The sequence below is a fragment of the Labeo rohita genome, chromosome 9 (assembly GCF_022985175.1).
Source record: "Labeo rohita strain BAU-BD-2019 chromosome 9, IGBB_LRoh.1.0, whole genome shotgun sequence".
NCBI lineage: Eukaryota > Metazoa > Chordata > Actinopteri > Cypriniformes > Cyprinidae > Labeo > Labeo rohita.
Window position 1 is genome coordinate 15,429,162 of NC_066877.1, and position 18,214 is coordinate 15,447,375.

At 36.4% G+C, this 18,214-nt stretch overlaps 2 protein-coding genes across 2 annotated transcripts in view; one reads left to right on the forward strand and one right to left on the reverse strand.

The window, feature by feature from the left end:
* si:dkey-91i10.2 (uncharacterized protein LOC555224 homolog) overlaps positions 1–13,007 on the reverse strand; it is a 48,841-nt gene extending 35,834 nt beyond the window's left edge. The window contains exons 1-2 of the mRNA XM_051120047.1: positions 12,953–13,007; positions 12,606–12,755 (exon numbers count right to left, since the gene is read on the reverse strand). The gene's annotated coding sequence lies outside the window, so the exon portion shown is untranslated. The remainder of the gene's footprint in view (positions 1–12,605; positions 12,756–12,952) is intronic.
* A 192-nt stretch (positions 13,008–13,199) lies between these two features.
* On the forward strand, positions 13,200–16,908 carry eaf2 (ELL associated factor 2). Its single transcript, XM_051120062.1, has 6 exons — positions 13,200–13,435; positions 13,907–14,001; positions 14,097–14,233; positions 14,319–14,482; positions 15,869–16,099; positions 16,186–16,908. The coding sequence occupies exons 1-6, from the start codon at positions 13,333–13,335 to the stop codon at positions 16,233–16,235; spliced, it is 780 nt and encodes a 259-aa protein (XP_050976019.1). The 5' UTR covers positions 13,200–13,332; the 3' UTR covers positions 16,236–16,908.
* The last annotated feature ends 1,306 nt before the right edge of the window (positions 16,909–18,214 follow it).

The window sequence follows — 18,214 nt, forward strand, 5'->3', positions numbered from 1 at the left end:
GAATAAAGAAAATAGGTTTTTGCATTATATTTTTTTATCTTAACATAAATACCTATGAATACCTAAAAATAAATAAACTGGCTTATTTGGGTTTTTAACATTATAAACAAACAAACAATCAAAGAAATAAATTCTAAATAAATAATCTCTAAAAATCTAAATAAATAATTCCAAAGCACAGGCAGTAATATCTACCGGAATGCGGTGCAGGATTTTATGGCATTCCTCAGAATTCCCATGAGAGGGCTTTCAAAGCATATTGGCTATGCTCTGTAATTACAGTATGTTGCGTGGGGTTGTCGTGGCTGGGCCATATGGAGAGAGCTAATCCTCTGTGTTACCGCACAGGCTTCTCAGCTCCTCCAGCGCTCAGAGCGCTAAACTGACATCAGCTGAGCCCGTCAAGCCCCGTCAGTCTGCCGTAACCCTGCTCACTGGATCTCTGGGGCTCAGGGCTAGAGTGGGTTAAAGAAGAGATTTCCTCTTAGTCTCTGCCATACATCAGTGATCTTTTGGGATCAAGCGCAGGAGGTCGGCAGCCGATGCATTATCAGCATTTGATACCGAACTCCCTGGGGAGTCTCAAATTTACTATTAGCTTTTCTTTCAGGGCTTCTAGCCTTACATTATCCAAAGTGACACTTTTATCAGAGACTCTAACAGCTTATTTCAGTTGTTACTGTGTAATTTATCTTTATAAGTTATTAATCATGATGTGTATCTGTTCAGCACTTTAATAGCTAACCGCACTTGTGGTGGGATCAAAATAAAATCACAAGTCCCTGTGGTTCAGTTGAGGTTTGTTTAATACACTACAGCCAGTAAAAGCTTCATCCATTAGCTTGAATGCTTCTCCAGAGGGCTGGGTTTATATAGTCTACTTATGAGCAACAGCAGTGCAAATAGAAACAATACAGTGAGTGAATCATATCATTTGATTAACATCGAAACACAACAAAATTCTGTATAGCTTCAATTACAAACACATGATACCATAATTTTTGGATATTTATCATAGTTAACCATTCATTTTAGTACTAATATTTGAGTGTTTCTTCAACTATGAGCTATTTTGGTCACTTAATGCACACGTTGCTCTCACCAAATTATTTAATTTTTTAACTAACAGTGTCCAAAAGTGATTTTTTTTGAAGTATCATGAGTATTTCACCACAGCATTATTTCTACAACCTTTCAGATTATGTTTGTTATGTGAAATAAAATGTCTGACTCCTTTGTCTTGCGAAAGCTAATCTCATAGCTAGCATTATATATATCCTAATACACCCATACAAAATGTTGAAGTTTTATTGAAAATTCTATTAAATATTCTGTTCAAAATGATATATATTAGATATGTAATAATTCATTTTTTATGATGGAAGTCTAGGTCTGGGACAAGAGTAAAACAACAAAAAAATCTATATAAAATATAATACGCACTATATAAAACACTAGCTATGAAATTAGCCATAGCATAAGTGCCTTTTTTTACACAGTAATAACAGTAAATTGCCGTAAAATTACTGTAAGTACTTTACAGGTAAATACAAAAATGTGCTGTTCACACAGGCAAAGACATTTCATCTTTTTACCGGTAAAACACCATTCATACATCACTTTCAAAATACCGGTAAATTCTTTGACATCATTAACAAGAAATTCTGTGACATCATTAACAACGTTTATATTCATGCAGCTGCTTTTGGCCCAGAGACATTGTATTAGACTACTTTAGACATTTTTTTTTACTTCCGTAGGCAACGCAGATTAAATGCATCATCTGCGTTGGAAAATAAAATACTGATATGATGCCCACAGTTACTGAAAAAACTTACAGGCAGTGATGGATATAAACATAGGCTTAAACCAAATGTTGTACCATAGACTTTCCCCACAAGAAGTCTAAATGCCCTGGAGATCAAGTGAAATCCACACTGAGAAACTCCTGCAGCATCATAGCAAGCATTGGAATGTTTACATCCTGCCAGGATGGCATCTAGTGTTTCTTGTCTCTGGGATTTGTAAGTTCTTTCAGTCTGTTGTCTACTTAAAGCCTCAAAGGCATCAGGGCTAAAGTGGAGAGGACAAAGACGAGGGTCTTTAGGAAATTTTTTTCGTCTGCAGGCATCTTCCCACTCTTTTCACCTCTTCTTTTCACTAGGAAACAGTGAAGACTTACATCACTTCTCTTGTTGCCCTTAAACTAAAAATTACAACTAAAAGCCGCACAATGTGGCATTATATCAGTATTTTATTTTTAGAGTTGTGTTGCGGTGAAAACAGGTAGCCCCAGTGGCTCACAGAGTGCAACCATTTCACATCATTGAAATAATGGTGGACACCTTAGTCCAAAATATGTATAAAACGATGTGGATTTTTTTAAATACCGCAAGTTTTTTTTTAAGCCATACGAGTCTTAAAGGATTAGTTCACTTCCAGAGCAAAAATTTTACAGATAATTTACTCACCCCCTTGTCATCAAAGATGTTCATGTCTTTCTTTTTTCAGTCGTAAAGAAATTATGTTTTTTAAAGGAAAACATTTCAAGATTTTTCTCCATATAGTGGACTTCAATGGTGCCCCCGAGTTTGAACTTCAAAACAAACAGTTATTTTCAAAAAAAAAAAAAAAATATATATATATACAATTTATATACTTTTTAATCTCAAATGCTCATCTTGTCTGGGTCTGTGTGAACTCTGTTTTTTTCCAGTTCAAGACAGTTAGGGTAGGTCAAAAAACTCCAAACTCATTTTCTTCCTCAACTTCAAAATCGTCCTACATTGCAGCAGAAGTCCCGACCCAGTGTTTGAAAATGAACATGCAAAGAAGATCAAACACCCTTTACAAAAAAGGTAAAACAGCGATGTAGGACGATTTTGAAGTTGGAGGAGAAAATGAGATAGAAGTTTTTCATTTAGAGCCCTTTGAAGCTGCATTTAAACTGCATTTTGGAAGTTCAAACTCGGGGACGCGATAGAAGTCCACTATATAGAGAAAAATCCTGAAATGTTTTCCTCAAAAAACATAATTTCTTTACGAATGAAGAAAGAAAGAAATGAACATCTTGGATGACAAGAAGGTGAGTACATTATCTGTAAATTTTTGTTCTGCAAGTGAATTTATCCTTTAATACCCGGGGTTCCCTTTAACAGTAATTTACCGGTAATTTAGCAGTAAAAACTGCATGTATAAAAAGGGCTATTGTCTCGCGCAGCCAGACGGCAGAAGGTCTGGGAACTTTGGCCGCTTTGAATGGCCAAGGACCGCCCAAGAGGCCATATGACTGACAGGTAAAGGAACTAATCACGTTTCGTTTTATGTTGTGTCATGTTTAGGGGCATGGAAATGTCCCCACAATAACAGACAAAAAAAACACTCTTTGACATAAATTGCAAACTTTGCATATTTCACATACTTTTGAAAATCCAGCATTTAGTTGATCCTGCTAAGTACCCATTGTCACAGTTGTAAACACAACGGCTTTCTTCTTCTATGAGGTGGTTTGGCATCACAACATCTTTATTTCCAGGTGGAACATTAAAGAACACGACACACACGTCTCCCAGAAATCCTGTATAATTTAACTAACCCGATGAAATTCCTGAAGTGTTTCCAATTTTGTGTGCCGTACGCATCAGACAATCATCCAACAGTCCATAGGTGTGATGTCTGAAGATGAGACTAGCCGTAGCAAGATAAATGAGTTTTAGGAGAATTTATAAGAAATAAAAAATCTTTTATAACATTATAAAATGTCTTTACTGTCTCTTCTAATCAATAATGTGTCTTTGCTGAAGAAAGATATTTATTCATTTAAAAATAACACTGACCCGAAGAATGATTAGTACTAGCGTATTTACTTTAAAAAAAAAAAACTTTTTTCATGCCCTTCCAAGGTTCATAGTTTTATTGTGACCAAATGGTTTTACTACAAATCAACCCAATGGACACAAAAAGTGCCTTCATTTGAAGAAACATCAATTCAGAGTGCAGTGAATTATGCATTTCTAAACTGACAAATGCACAAAATGGATCCAGATTTTTAATACACAGCATTTGTTGCGGTGTCTGAATGAGGGGAAGCATTAAAGAGATTGATGGGCCTCAGGGCTTAGAGAGAGAGTCTCAAGCTGGTGGCCATGACACTCAAGATGCAGAGCGGCCACAGAGCAGCGGTCGTCACCCTGCCCAAAGACTTGCCATTCCTAATTTATGAGGCCTCTACCAAGCCTCAATAATTCATACACCCAGCTCCACACAGTGATCACTGAAGCACAGACCGCCTTTCACACGAGACTAAAAAAAATTAATAAATAAACACAATTCTCTTTCAGACAAGGTTTGCCTCTCCATTATGAGATTCTTTATTTTGGCAGCAGTGGGACTATATTTGGCACTGCCTATGAATCATCTGACGCACAAATAGCTGAATGATGAGAAAGCTGAAACAGCATTCACAAAGCTGTTAAATCAAGTGAACAACTGTTAATATATCAAAATAAAAAATTAAAAACACCACAATGACTTCACTAAGAATGCACTGAAATAATGCTATTTAAGAGCGTCCCTATAAGTAAGCCTAACCGAAGTGCATTTTTGCGTGGGATGTCATAAAAAATGTATTAGTTTAGCTCTAGGGCTCCACAACCTATATTTGGCACCATTATGGGAGACAATATTGGTGAACGGATGAGAGACAATTGATTGTTCCCTGAGAAAAGGGCTCACAATACATGCTGACACACATACAGGGAGAGGGCAGCTGGGTTTAACACACTGACACACATACTGATGGTACATGTGAGCATCTCTATCAACTCTACCAGCTGAACAAAGAAACTAAATGGGATGTGCATTTATAATGTATCAGATGTGGGTCAGTGTGCAATACATTCATTGCTCATATAGATGCATATGTTTAATGTGCCATATACTGAGGTGGTGGTTGGTGCTGGCATCACTTCCTGTGCTCTGAGCCTGGGAAACAGCATGGGAACTGTCCCACATTCCTCAGGCGATTCACGACTGGGGACTGCAAACGTGTCCAGGAATGTATTGTCATTAGGGCATGGAACTACATGGGTATTGACTCAACTGCTCTATTTAATGAAGCTGCTACGTATGCCAATGATATATGGGTGCTGTGTGAATGGAAAGTTTGATTAGTCCATTAATGGCCCAGACATCCAAAGGCATGTTTATATAACAATAACCAACCCACATTCTTACAGTCAGGTTCTCTCTGTTGGTTAATGGGTCTCTGATTAAATGCCCTACACAATGAGAAAAAAACTTAAATTCCCAAGCTGGACATATCTGTTCACAACTGTGTAACCTTTGACCCAGAACATCCTACCAACACCGTAGCAACCACCAAGAACACTCTAGCAAGACCCTCACAGCCACTGAAAACACACTATGACCCATAAAACCCCAGCAACTGCCCAATAAGTGCAATGACCCAGGAACCACCAAGAACACATAAAGGAATAGTTCACCCAAAAATGAAAATTCTGTCATTAATTACTCACCCTCAAGTTGTTACAAAACCATAAGACCTTTGTTCATTTTCAAAACACAAACTAACCCTTTCACTGGTGAGTTTAAAATATTCTATCTGACCCCCCAGAGTGATTTTTTTTTTTTAGGCGACTGTTATTTTAGAATGTTCCCTTTATTGCGTCATGATTGTCACGTGACACACGGCGGCCACTACAGCGCTGTATGACAGACGTTTCACTTTTATTTCGTTTTTCCCTTTTTTTTTTATTCAAAATATTCACACGCATGCTTAACATGTCTTCAACTATCTGATATTCCGATTCACGAATATGTGTAAGTGAGTGTATTTTGCCATTTTAAAACATTTATAAATTATATGGATTGTGATCTATAACGTGAGGGGGGCGCCGGAGTCCTGTCAGACGGATTTACAGCGCATAAATGAACCAGTTTCTCCCGAAATAAATGCAAGTAAGCGGCTGGTGAACTGGGAAATGACTGAAGTGAATTATATCATTACTTACACTCCGTGTGTATTTTACAAATACACAACTGACACATTCAAGGCCCAGAAAGTTAGCAAGGACATTGTTAAATTAGTCCATGTGACATCAGTGGTTCATTTGTAATGTTATGAAGCTACGAGAATACTTTTTTTGCACATGGAAAACAAAAATAACAACTTTTTTTATCAATTTCTTCTCTTCTGTGTTAGTCTTCGACTCATGTTCATATTCAGTGATATATGAAGGATATTATGTCCACATAAAAAAGAAAAAAACTAACAATGTAATCTGCGCATTCCACTGAATGTCATTTACCATATTAAAGGAGAAGTTCACTTCCAGAACAAAAATTTACAGATAATTTACTCACCCCCTTGTCATCCAAGATGTTCATGTCTTTCTTTCAGTCGTAAATAAATTATGTTTTTTGAGGAAAACCAATCAGGATTTTTTCCATATAGTGGACTTCAATGGTGCCCCTGATTTTAAACGTCAGAAATGCAGTTTAAATGCAGCTTCAAAGGGCTCTAAACGATCCCAGCCAAGGAGGAAGGGTCTTATCTAGCGAAACGATTGGTTATTTTCTAAAAAAAATTAATAAATAAAGACAATTCTCTTTCAGACAAGGTTTGCCTCTCCATTATGAGATTCTTTATTTTGGCAGCAGTATTTGGCACTGCCTATGAACCATCTGATGCACAAATAGTTGAATGATGAGAAAGCTGAAACAGCATTCACAAAACTGTCAAATCAAGGAAACAACTGTTAATATATCAGAATAAAAATTATTTTCTACAAAAATTACAATTTATATAGTCTTTAACCTTAAACACTCGTCTTATCTCGTTTGCCTGAACTCATCCTACATCGCTGCAGAAGTACCGACCCAGTGTTTACAAAGTGAACATGCAAAGAAGATCAAACACCCTTAAAACAGCAATGTAGGTCAATTTTGAAATTGAAGTTTTTTTTAGACAAACCCTAATTGTTCGTTTGAGGTTAAAAAGTATATAAATTGTCATTTTTTTTCGAAAATAACCGATTGTTTCGCTAGATAAGACCCTTCTTCCTTGACTGGGATCGTTTGAAGCTGCATTTAAACTGCATTTTGGAAGTTCAAAATCGGGGGCACCAATGAAGTCCACTATATGGAGAAAAATCCTGAAATGTTTTCCCCAAAAAATACAATTTCTTTAAGGCTGAAGAAAGAAAGACGAACATCTTGGATGACAAGGAGGTGAGTACATTACCTGTAAATTTTTGTTCTGAAAGTGATTTTCTCCTTTAAATATTTCTTAAATTATGAGTCTCACGATCAAATTAGAATTAGCCTTTTATGCTTGGGAAAACTGCATGGACTGCACACAATATCTTTGTACACGGTCCAAACAAAACATCATTGCTCACATTAATTTTGCACAGCATTAACAGTGTTTTCTCTCTTAATATATGGCTGTTTGTCTTCCGCAGCTGTGAAAACAGCGGTAAAGTCATTTTGCTATGTTGTTTGCTTAATTTGCACACAAGTAAATTTGTTATATTAATGCATTTATTTAGATTTTATAGCTTAAAAACTGGGTAAGTTAAATCTTTGCATCAAAGCCTCATTAAAAGCTTTGTTAAATGATAGTATATGACACTGCCATCTGCCTTGCTTGGGGTGAAAGAGTCAAGTTCTTCAATAGCAATGTAATGTCTTATAATCATCTGCTTACAATTGTGTAGTGGTAGCAGGAAGTGAGTGGTACCAGGAAGTAGCCCATATTTGGTCAGAACGCTTCTTATTAATTGATTTAATTGAATTAATAAAGCGCTATTTAAAGTCAACTTTATGTAAAACAGGAGGAAGAGCTAAACTCCTCACTGGCATCAGTATTTACATAACAAAAGGGGTCTTAACAAGCCCTTTCAGCACACATCAAGCACCGGCACTATTATGATGCAGAATATTCAATGCATTTGATGCTGAACGCTATGCAGATGAGGTCCGGTAACAGCCAGGGATGATTTTGCGACCAACAATGTGGCCATTTCATCTCTGAAAATTGAGTTTTTCAACCAGCCTTGATGTAGACAGAATATTAAACTGTGCACTGAATGTATTACTAAGCCCTTGATGGCCTTTAGTCCATCAAAACAACTATGGCAAATCAGCCTTGATTCAAGACATCCAGGTGATAGTGCTAAGTATCAAAAAAGAAAGCACAGCATATCTAAATAAAGTGTACTGCATTGATGCCTCCACTGATACAGTAAACTCTATATTGCTACAGGACACAGAATATGAAAGGTTCCACTGAAGATTCTATGAAAGCTACGAGGAATAGGACTGACTTCATTATACTGTGTTTTACAGACACAAAGAAGTATAGAAATGAAAACTGTTCATTTAATCCAGGCCCCTGCTGTTTCCTCAATTTGGTTTCTCTGGCTAGAGAGGGAAAACATGATTATTTCACTCATGCATTTTGCTTTGAAAACTAACTGGTTTTATCAAGGAGCATGGTTTCACAGATCTGCTGATTCAGTTGAACTACAGATTCCCCAATACTTAAAATATGAAGTATGTCAAGTTTTCAGGCCAGAAGTCACAAACAACATAAGACTATTTTGTAATGTATGCAGTGCTTCTACAATTATTTAGTCTTCTTAAACCCTGACTCTGCAAAATCACATTCATCTGCTCTTGTTTTTGAATGCAACACCTCTCAAGATCTCAAAATCTAACCAACAACCAATGCACGAAACCAGGTCCCTAAGGTTTTTGAGGAAAACATTCCAGGATTTTGCTCCATATAATGGACTTCAATGGGAATCAATGGATAGGGTCCAAATTGCAGTTTCAATGCAGCTTCAAATGGCTCTATATGATTTTAGCCGGGAAACATACTAAAATAGATAAAAATTTATATAATTTGTAACCACAAATGCTCATCTTGCACTAGTTTCGCGATACGCGTCTACGACTTTATGCATTGCATAATCACGTTGGAAAGGTCACGCACGGTTAGTGCTTCCTACGTGTACTTTGGTCCAAAAAGGTAGGGTAGGGTGAAAAACTCCATCTCATTTTAACTTCAAAATCATCTGACATTGTTGTTTCTTTGCACGTTTGCTTTGAAAAAACAGGGCTGGTACTTCCTCCTACGTCACGTGTGACCTTTCCAACATGATTACATAATGCATGAGGTCAAGCTAGTGCAAGATAAGAATTTGTGGTTAAAAAGTATTTTTTGTTTGTTTTTTTAGTAAATGGATCATTTCACCAGATAAGACCCTTATTCCTCAGCTGGGATCATATAGAGCCCTTTGAAGCTGCATTGAAACTGTAATTTGGACCTTCAACCCACTGATCCTCATTGAAGTCCACTATATGGAAAAAAAATCCTGGAATGTTTTTCTCAAAAACCTTAATTTCCTTTCATCTAAAGCAAGAAAGACACAAATATCTTGAATGACAAAAGGGTTTTATATAATTTATCTGGAAATTTTAATTCTGGAGTGAACTAAATAACTTTAAGTGTTTATATTATCATTTTATAGAAAATTATATTCTAAGCAGAGCAGTTGTGCAGACACCTAAATAAGATAATGCACTTTAATAAACACTCAACAGTGAATAAAGCCTATTACAATCTTCCTGACATTGTACACATTCCCACTTTGTCTCAAGGTCATTCGAAAATCCTTGAATTACAACAAGGCAATTTTCAAAATCAAATAAAACATCTTTAACCACCCAACACATATTGGTCCTTCCAACTGACAAGGTGACCTAGACTATATTTAAGAACAAAACAATACAAACACAGCAGGGAGGACATTCATCATAGAGCTGCACATGAGATGTGCTATGTCAGAGCTATATGGGCTGAACAAGAGCTGTATATATGTATATATAGTTCCTTTGCTTTATAGCAAACTTGAGTCATTTGTCAGATCATCTTCGTAAATGAGTCAGATGAAACACTGAAAAATGAATTATGCTGATGATGTTATCAGCCTCACTGTCATTATGCTTTAGCCATCATCTTGCGGTGGTAATTTAATCGTCTTAAAATCCACATCATAACATGACAATGTCATGTGGTATTCTAGTTGTGATACTGCTTTAGTAACATTTCAGATTATTCTTTCTCGAGATAAAGCGACATGCCTTGTTTCAAGGTCAAGGCCAGACTGATATGATGTTGTTTTTGCAGTAGACCTTACAGAGAACATCCACAGTTGATTAGGCAAAACAAACAGTAGCTATATAACATCATTTGCATCTTAGCTAAGTTAAATTATGGAACATTAAAGGTTTGTTTAAATAAAACACATTTAAAGTAGGCCACATACTACATGTAATCTACAGGAAATATGCAAATGTGCTCATACTGAGTGACTCATACTGAGCAGTTCTGAGCTCATCTGTCCTTGCGTTGCAACTCTCCTGTCATGTTTCTGCTAGTGACCATGATACATGTCGAGGTCATTTAATGTGTTTTTAGTTCATCTAATCTAGAGCTAAATACAATTTTGTTGTATAGCTGTCTACACAACACTGAAATAGGCAAATTTGCTTTCATTTCAGTTTGGATCTTATTTATTTCACTACCCTTATTAGAGGATTTTTTTTGTTTAATGACAAATGATGCATACTGCACATAATCAAACAATCATTTAAACCATTCTAAATTATAGCGATGCACTGAAATTTCAGCAAAGAAAAATTTATGAAAAAATTTGTAATAATTTTTAGGTTTCAATGATGCTTTGACTGTCATTGTCTTATTTAGTGAACACAATGTGGATAAGCTACAACAAGTCAACATGTCAGCAGTGCAGACCAAGACCCAAAAATGATGCTAGATGTGTAAAAACAGTACTTTACTGAAAACATGTTTTTTTAGTTTTGGTTTTCAGCTAATTGAAAACTTTAATTTCGGTTTAATTTCGGGGAAAAAAATCATTTGGTTGCATCACCAATAAAGTTTCCTAAACTTTCTGTTAGAGACCAGCTGTCAGCTCTCATTAAAATTAACTACAACTTTATTTGTCCAGTAAGCAACTGAGGAAAGAACAGCAATCCTGTAATGACTCCCTTGATGACCATTACTTAGATAATGCAGTCTGTGTTGAAAGGACTCCTGATCTCAGCCAATCATTTAATGGAAAACAATCATCCTCTGTCCACCATTGCTGAGTCCACTATATCTGTGTATAACACCTAGCAGTGCCATTTGCAGTGGGGACAAAAGGGCTGAGACCACTACAATTGCTTTTATTTTGCATTTTTGTAATACAGTTTTCTTTCATTATGAGTTATGAATTTCTTGAGCTTGCATGACTTCTAACGTGCTGTAAAATGTTTGCATGACTAATGTCATTAAGATGATTTTTTAAAAATTAAATCAATACATTTCCATGTTTTAATAAACTAAATCCCAGATTTTCAATGTGATATCAAACTTTTGGAAACAACTATAAATGAATATGATGTGTGTTCACAGGAACACTGTCCATTCTCAGCATATGTGACCCTGGACCACAAAACCAGTCATAAGCCACACGGGTATATTTGTAGTAATAGCCAACAACACATTTTATGGGTCAAAATTACTGATTTTTCTTTTAATGACAAAAATCATTAGGATATTGAATAAAGACAATGTTCCATGTAAATTTCTTAATATGCACTGCTAAGAACTTTATTTGGACTACTTTAAAAGTGATTTTCTCAATATTTAATTATTTTTCTCCACCCTCAGATTCCATATTTTCAAATAGTGGTATCTCGGCCAAATATTGTCCTATCCTAACAAACCATACATCAATGGAAAGCTGATTTAATTCAATGAAAAAATGACCCTTATGACTAGTTTGGTGGTTCATATTTAAAAAATCTGATTGATCAATGGGGTCATAAACAGATGCAGAAACTCCAATCTAAGAGTGCCAGCTGGTCTCCATCTGTAATGGCAAATACTGGCAAATTTCCAGTCATCTTCACCCCATTATGGGTCTTAAGAGTGAAGACAGTCACCCAGCAACCTGCTAGTTCCCACCAATCACATGCTACTGCTGCCCCCCCATCCCTGGTGAAAAAACCAGCATATGCTGGTAGGTATGTTTTGATGCTGGTTTAAGCTGGTCCTTAGCAGGTTTATGCTGGTCCTTGACCAGCAACATGACCAGCAAAAACCAGCAAAGGACCAGCTTAAACCAGCATCAAAACCTACCTACCAGCATATGCTGTTTTTTCACCAGGGATCTCAACCTGTGTTGACTTTTAACGGTCATAGATATGAATTCTGATATCATGACTATTTACTTCTACGTGTATGAATGACATCCCACAGTAAAGCTGCAGCTTTAATTACCCAGCATAATGTATCCTGTGAAATTAGACTCACAGACGCTGACTAAACTGAAGAACGCTTGCAGAATGGGAAAACCTCGCTCAAAAATTCAGTGAAAACTCGACCTCGAAGTCCATTCATTTAACTTGCGCTGTTAATGAACCAAACGCCGTGAGTCACATTCACAACCGGCTCATTAGAATCTAGATATAGGACGAATGACAGTTTAATGGATGCTCATACTTACATTCCGCGCGAGTCACTCGTTTCCTAGAGATGACGGCGTGACGGTATCATCCAAAAGCGATTATGCCGGTTGAGCGGGACACACACGATGTTCGTGAATGAACCGGCTAGTGACGACGACCTCCAAATAGGTTACGACCCGCTATTCTGCCTGTATGAATGGAAATAAAAGTACACTATTTTTTTCAAGCACGTAAATGCGTAATCGCACCTTTGTGCGATACACTATAATCAAACTGGAGACTATTCTGCTGACACATAATTATATTATAATAAATGTAAAATAATTTATAAGTCATTATAGATACATATTACGCGCTCTTATGAAATTACCAGCTTTGAACATACCTTAAAATATATATTTTTGGACTTTTTTTTTATTCTTTGTGTTGCTACTCCAAACTTACTAGGCTAAAAAAAATAAAGAAAAAAATAAAATGCATTTTCTTAGAGAGCACTAGAGGGCACCCATGCATTAAAGTGATCCAAAATGGACATTTCCGTCCGACGTTGCGTTAGCGTTGACTGACTGTTTTCTTAGCCAATTACAGTGAAGAAGATCTCCAATGAGGCGTGACCGAGTACACAAACGCATCCAATCACAGCGTAGCAAGCGCAAGCAACGGGTCCAGACTCCAGAAGTGAGGTGTCTATTTCTGCCGTAGATGGTATCGAAACAAGCATAAAGTTAAAAACTGCTAACATATGATTAAAAAATTGTGATTAGAATGAATGGAACAGCATATTCAAACTTTGACAATCAAGAACACGTTCTCAAACTAGGCGAAACTTTTGAGAAACAACCTAAAAGTGCATTCCACACGGTACGATGTAAGTGGCGTCTTTTACATTATTATCTCTATCTTTGGAATATTTATATAAAAAACATGAAAACAAGTCATATTTTGAAAGAAAATAAACACGGTTTCTTACGTTAATACTGAAACCATAAGTTGTTTTCAAACAATGTGCACAGGCATATGAGAAGGCAGCTATGTGCTTTTCCACCTTGCTGGCTAACTCAGCTTTTTATTGTAATTTGGAAATATAAAAGAAGCATCTGTCTTTGTGCTTATAATGGAAACCTTCTTAAACGAACATTCCGTTCTTTCAGCTGAAAAGCTGTGGTTTAAAATTAAATTTTGGAGACCGTTTAATTCATGAAGAATTCTAGACTTTTTATTACAATAGGAAACACGCGCCATCTGTAGGTTCTACATTGGTACTACACTACTTATGTTGTATGCCAGTAATGGCACACATGACTCTTATGAGATAACATTTTTTTCTTCCTGATCATAGATGATTTCAAACCAGCCTCCATAGACACAGCATGCGAGGGGGAGCTGGAAGTGGGCAAAGGAGAGCAAGTTACAGTCACACTACCAAACTTAGAGGTATGTTCAAAACCTTAGTTCCACCATAAAAAAATCTTGAATGTACAGTAGCATGGATGTTTAAGCTGAATCTTCTTTCCCATCAATCTTTGCAGGGATCCACGGCACCTGTTACTGTATTTAAAGGTTCCAAAAGGCCTTATATGAAAGAATGTGTTCTCATTGTTAATCATGACACAGGAGAGTATCGTCTGGAGAAACTCAGCAGCAACATTGCAGTTAAGAAGACCAGGTATATATATATTTTAATATATTTAATTATATACTCATTTAAAGCCTTTAAGTAAATAAATTGTCATATTTCTGTTTCCCTACAGGGCTGAGGGAAGCAGTAAGATTCAGTCACGGTTGGAGCAGCAAACCAGCAGGCTCAGTCAGCAGATGAAGACTGGCAGTGGAAGCAAGGCTCCATCCAGCACCAAGAGCTCTCCTCCCAAGGAGAAAATGTCACCATCATCTCCCATGGATGATATTGAGCGAGGTAATATGTCTGACCAATATCTGAAAACGTCAGTATAATCAGCAGGACAACAGCTACAGAGCCATGAATCAAAAACATATCTGAAAATTGTAAAATAGTACACAACTGTTCAAATGTTTGGGGTCTGTAAGGTTTGGTTTAAATAAATAAATTATTTTATTTATCAAGAACACATTAAATGAACTGAAAGTGACAGTAAAAACATTGAAAATAATAAATAAATGCTGTTATTTTGAATCTTCTATTCATAAAATTATTATGAAAAAAATTGTCACAGTTTTCACAAAGATGATCCCAAAAATGAAAATTACCCTATTGATTTACTCACTTTCAAGCCATCCTAGGTGTATACGACTTTCTTCTTTCAGATGAATACAATCAGAGTTATATTTTAAAATGTTCTGGCGCTTTCAAGCTTTATAATGGCAGTAAATGGGTGTTGATATTTTGAAGTCCAATAAACTGCATCCATCCATCAGAAAAGCTGCTCCACAAAGCTCTGGGGGGTTAATAAAGGCCCTCTAAAGCAAGTCGATGCATTTGGGTAAGAAAAATATTTTTATTTAAAACTTTGTAAACCATAATCTCTAGCTTTCACTAACTGTTGTATGGGCTTTTACGAGAGAGTGGCATTCCAGCGAGAAGTGACGAACGCGTGCATTGGAGAAAGTAAAACAAAACACCGGTAACGAATTAGAAGAACAAAACAAGGATTTGTAAAGAAAATTGTGAGAGGATTTCTATATAAGCTGAGAAGAGACTGGTTTTTCTTTGGTGTAAATAAAACTTTGTTATTGAGAGACTAGCATATTCTTACCAGCGCTTCCAGCGGGTGACACAAACACATCGATTCGCTTCAGATGGCCTTTATTAGCACCATGTGGAGTACGTTTCATGATGGATGGATGCACTTAATCAACACCCATTCACTGCTATTATAAAGCTTGAAAGAGCCAGGGTATTTTTTTTAATACAACTCAAATTGTATTCATCTGAATGAAGAAAGTCATTCAAACCTATGATGGCTTGAAGATGAGTAAATCATAAGGTAATTTTCATTTTAAGGTGAACTATCCTTTTAACAGCACAATTGTTTATAACATTGATGGTAATAACTGAGCATCAGATCAGCATATTAGAATAATTTCTAAAGGATCATGTGACACTGGAGTAATGATGCTGAGAACTGAGCTTTGCCATTACGGGAATAAATTATTTTTTAAATTATATTAAAAAAGTATTATTTTATTTTACAATATTGCAATTTTTTCTGTATTGATCAAATAAATACAGCCTTGGTAAGCAAGGAGACTTCTTTCAAAAACATTAAAGTGACCCAAACCCCTTGAACAGTAGGAATCCTCCTTGTTTTGTTCGTTTCTATAGAGCTGATGGCAGAGGCGCGTGTCATGGATCAGATGAGCAGTGGAGACAGCTCCTCCGATTCCCACAGTTCCTCCTCCTCCAGTAGCGGGGACAGCTCCAGCAGCAGTGACTCTGAGGATGAGGATCGGACCTCGCATAATGCGGCCCCAGCTCCTCCCCAGAGCAGCTCTGCCCTCAACACATCTCAAAGCCGTGTGGAGGAGAGCAGTGGGCATTTCATGAACACACTCAGTGAGTTTCAGGGCATCTGGGTGATTTTGGATAGGTGTGTCTCTCTCTTATATGTGTCTAATATGCCATATTTTGATTTATTGCAGAAAATGATCTTCAGTTGAGCGAGTCTGGAAGCGAAAGTGACGATGACTAACCGCAAAAAGATGTGTGGGACACGGGATACTGAAATAGGATCAGGTCTTCAGGAAGTACTTTCACTAGCTGAAACATGGTGATATCTGAATGAGAATCCCCTCAGCTTATCAGTTACGGAATCTTTTCTTTCTCCCAGTTTCTTAGTAATACTTGCATCTGTGCCATTGGACACGTAGCTGGGGGGGTTTGCTGTATTAGTAAATTAAGAAAAAGTATTTATTTTGTTGAGAATGCTACTGCATAGAAGTTACTTTTATAGGAATGTCCTATAATTGCTTCCTCAGAGGTTATAGAAATATATCTGTTTGTGAAATAACTGTTTAGAAAGATCACTATAGTCGTATATCTATTTTTTGTTTTGAGGCTTATACTCAAGCACAAGTGATTCAGCATCATTTTAAAGTAAGTCTTAAGCAGCACCAGTGCGTTAAGGTGCCAAGCTCAATCTCAGATATTTACACATTACCCGACCTGCAATACTTGAATTTGTCTCTCTTTGATTCAGAGACATTTGTTCATAGCAAACTGTGCCTTGTATATAAGGTGTTTTTTGACTATCCATCCCATTCTCTTACATTGAAGTACGCCCTTTTTTTTTTTTTAAACACAATTCCTGCTTGGATTCCCTAAAATATGATCTCCATTTTGAGGTAGAAGTCTCTGTGTTGTGTGTGTCTTACTGTACGCCTCTGGAAGGCCCAAAAGCAACACTCTCAATCTTAAAGGATGTCCTTAGCCAGCCCTTCTTGAGCAGTAATTGCAAAACATAACGTGCCATTCTGTGTATTATAGCAGGGTTGACTGATGTGGTAAATGTAGTTCTGTGGAAGGTGTTTGATCATTAAAATTGTGTGTAGACTAATAAAGATTTGTTTTGTGATGTTTATTTATCATTTTATTGTCTTATAGCAGAATCTGACGTGCGAAGTATGTTAACTGAGCTGCATGTTATGGCATGGTTTACTTGATCAAGTCTGATCGAGTTGTGAGGTAGCAATCGTTTCTTTAATTATATTGAGGGTTTCAACATAAATTTTGTTGAACATTATGCAGTTACTCACAAGAGATGCCTCTTTTCTGCGAGGAGAAACTATATGACTGTTTAAAGTCACAAACTTTAAAAACACATTGATTTGTTTCTAAAGCAAAGATGTTGAAATAGTCTCCCCTCTATGGCCCCCAGCAAGTGTGCATCTAAATATTTGTGTTTGTGTACATACCTGTACCAGTATCTGTAACAGTATGCATGGAAACATGACGTTGCTCATTTTTAATACCATCACAAAAAAATTGGCGTAAAATACCAGTTGTTAGTGTGCCATCCGACCATGGATACTTATTATTTGTCACTACGATCAAAATATAGTAGTCAACATTTTAAAAGGAACAAAATCTTTCAAGTTGTCTAAAACTAAAACAATACCCGTTCTTGTCTCAACTTCTTTTGATCCAGTAATTTTGATTACTGTATATATATATTTTAGACGATTTCGTAGCTTGTCCTCCCAAAACACTTTCAAATGTTTATAAAAACGCCTATTAAAAAAAAAACAAAACAAGTAAGTACTTCCCACAAATTTACTTGCCAAAAGTGTATTTGTACCGTAATGTGTTGATCTGGAAAAGTTTTTTTTTGTTTTGTTTTTATATAATTTAACATATATTAAAAGTTTTTTTCTGTAGCAACAACAAAAAAAATTGAAATGCCTTTAACGCATGAAAAATAAACCGAGTGAAATATCCAGTCTGACAGACCATGGTGAATTCATTAGACGAGTCCTTGCGACCCAACTAGTAATATTCAGTGAACAGTAACACGCTATTCGTTTGCAAATTTGTTCTTTTTTTTTTCTCTTAGGGGTGCTTAAAATACAAAAGTTGCAACCAGAAGGACACATTTAATTGGTCAAAAGTGACAGTGACATCTTTTACAATGATGCACAAGATTCCTGTTTCTTTTGAACGTTCTATTACAAA

Coding starts and splice junctions, on each gene's coding strand:
- eaf2 (XM_051120062.1), top strand. CDS start 13,333: ATGAATGGAACAGCATATTCAAACTTTGACAATCAAGAACACGTTCTC. Junction 13,436..13,906: donor TGCATTCCACACGGTACGAT/GTAAGTGGCGTC, acceptor TCCTGATCATAG/ATGATTTCAAACCAGCCTCC. Junction 14,002..14,096: donor TCACACTACCAAACTTAGAG/GTATGTTCAAAA, acceptor CAATCTTTGCAG/GGATCCACGGCACCTGTTAC.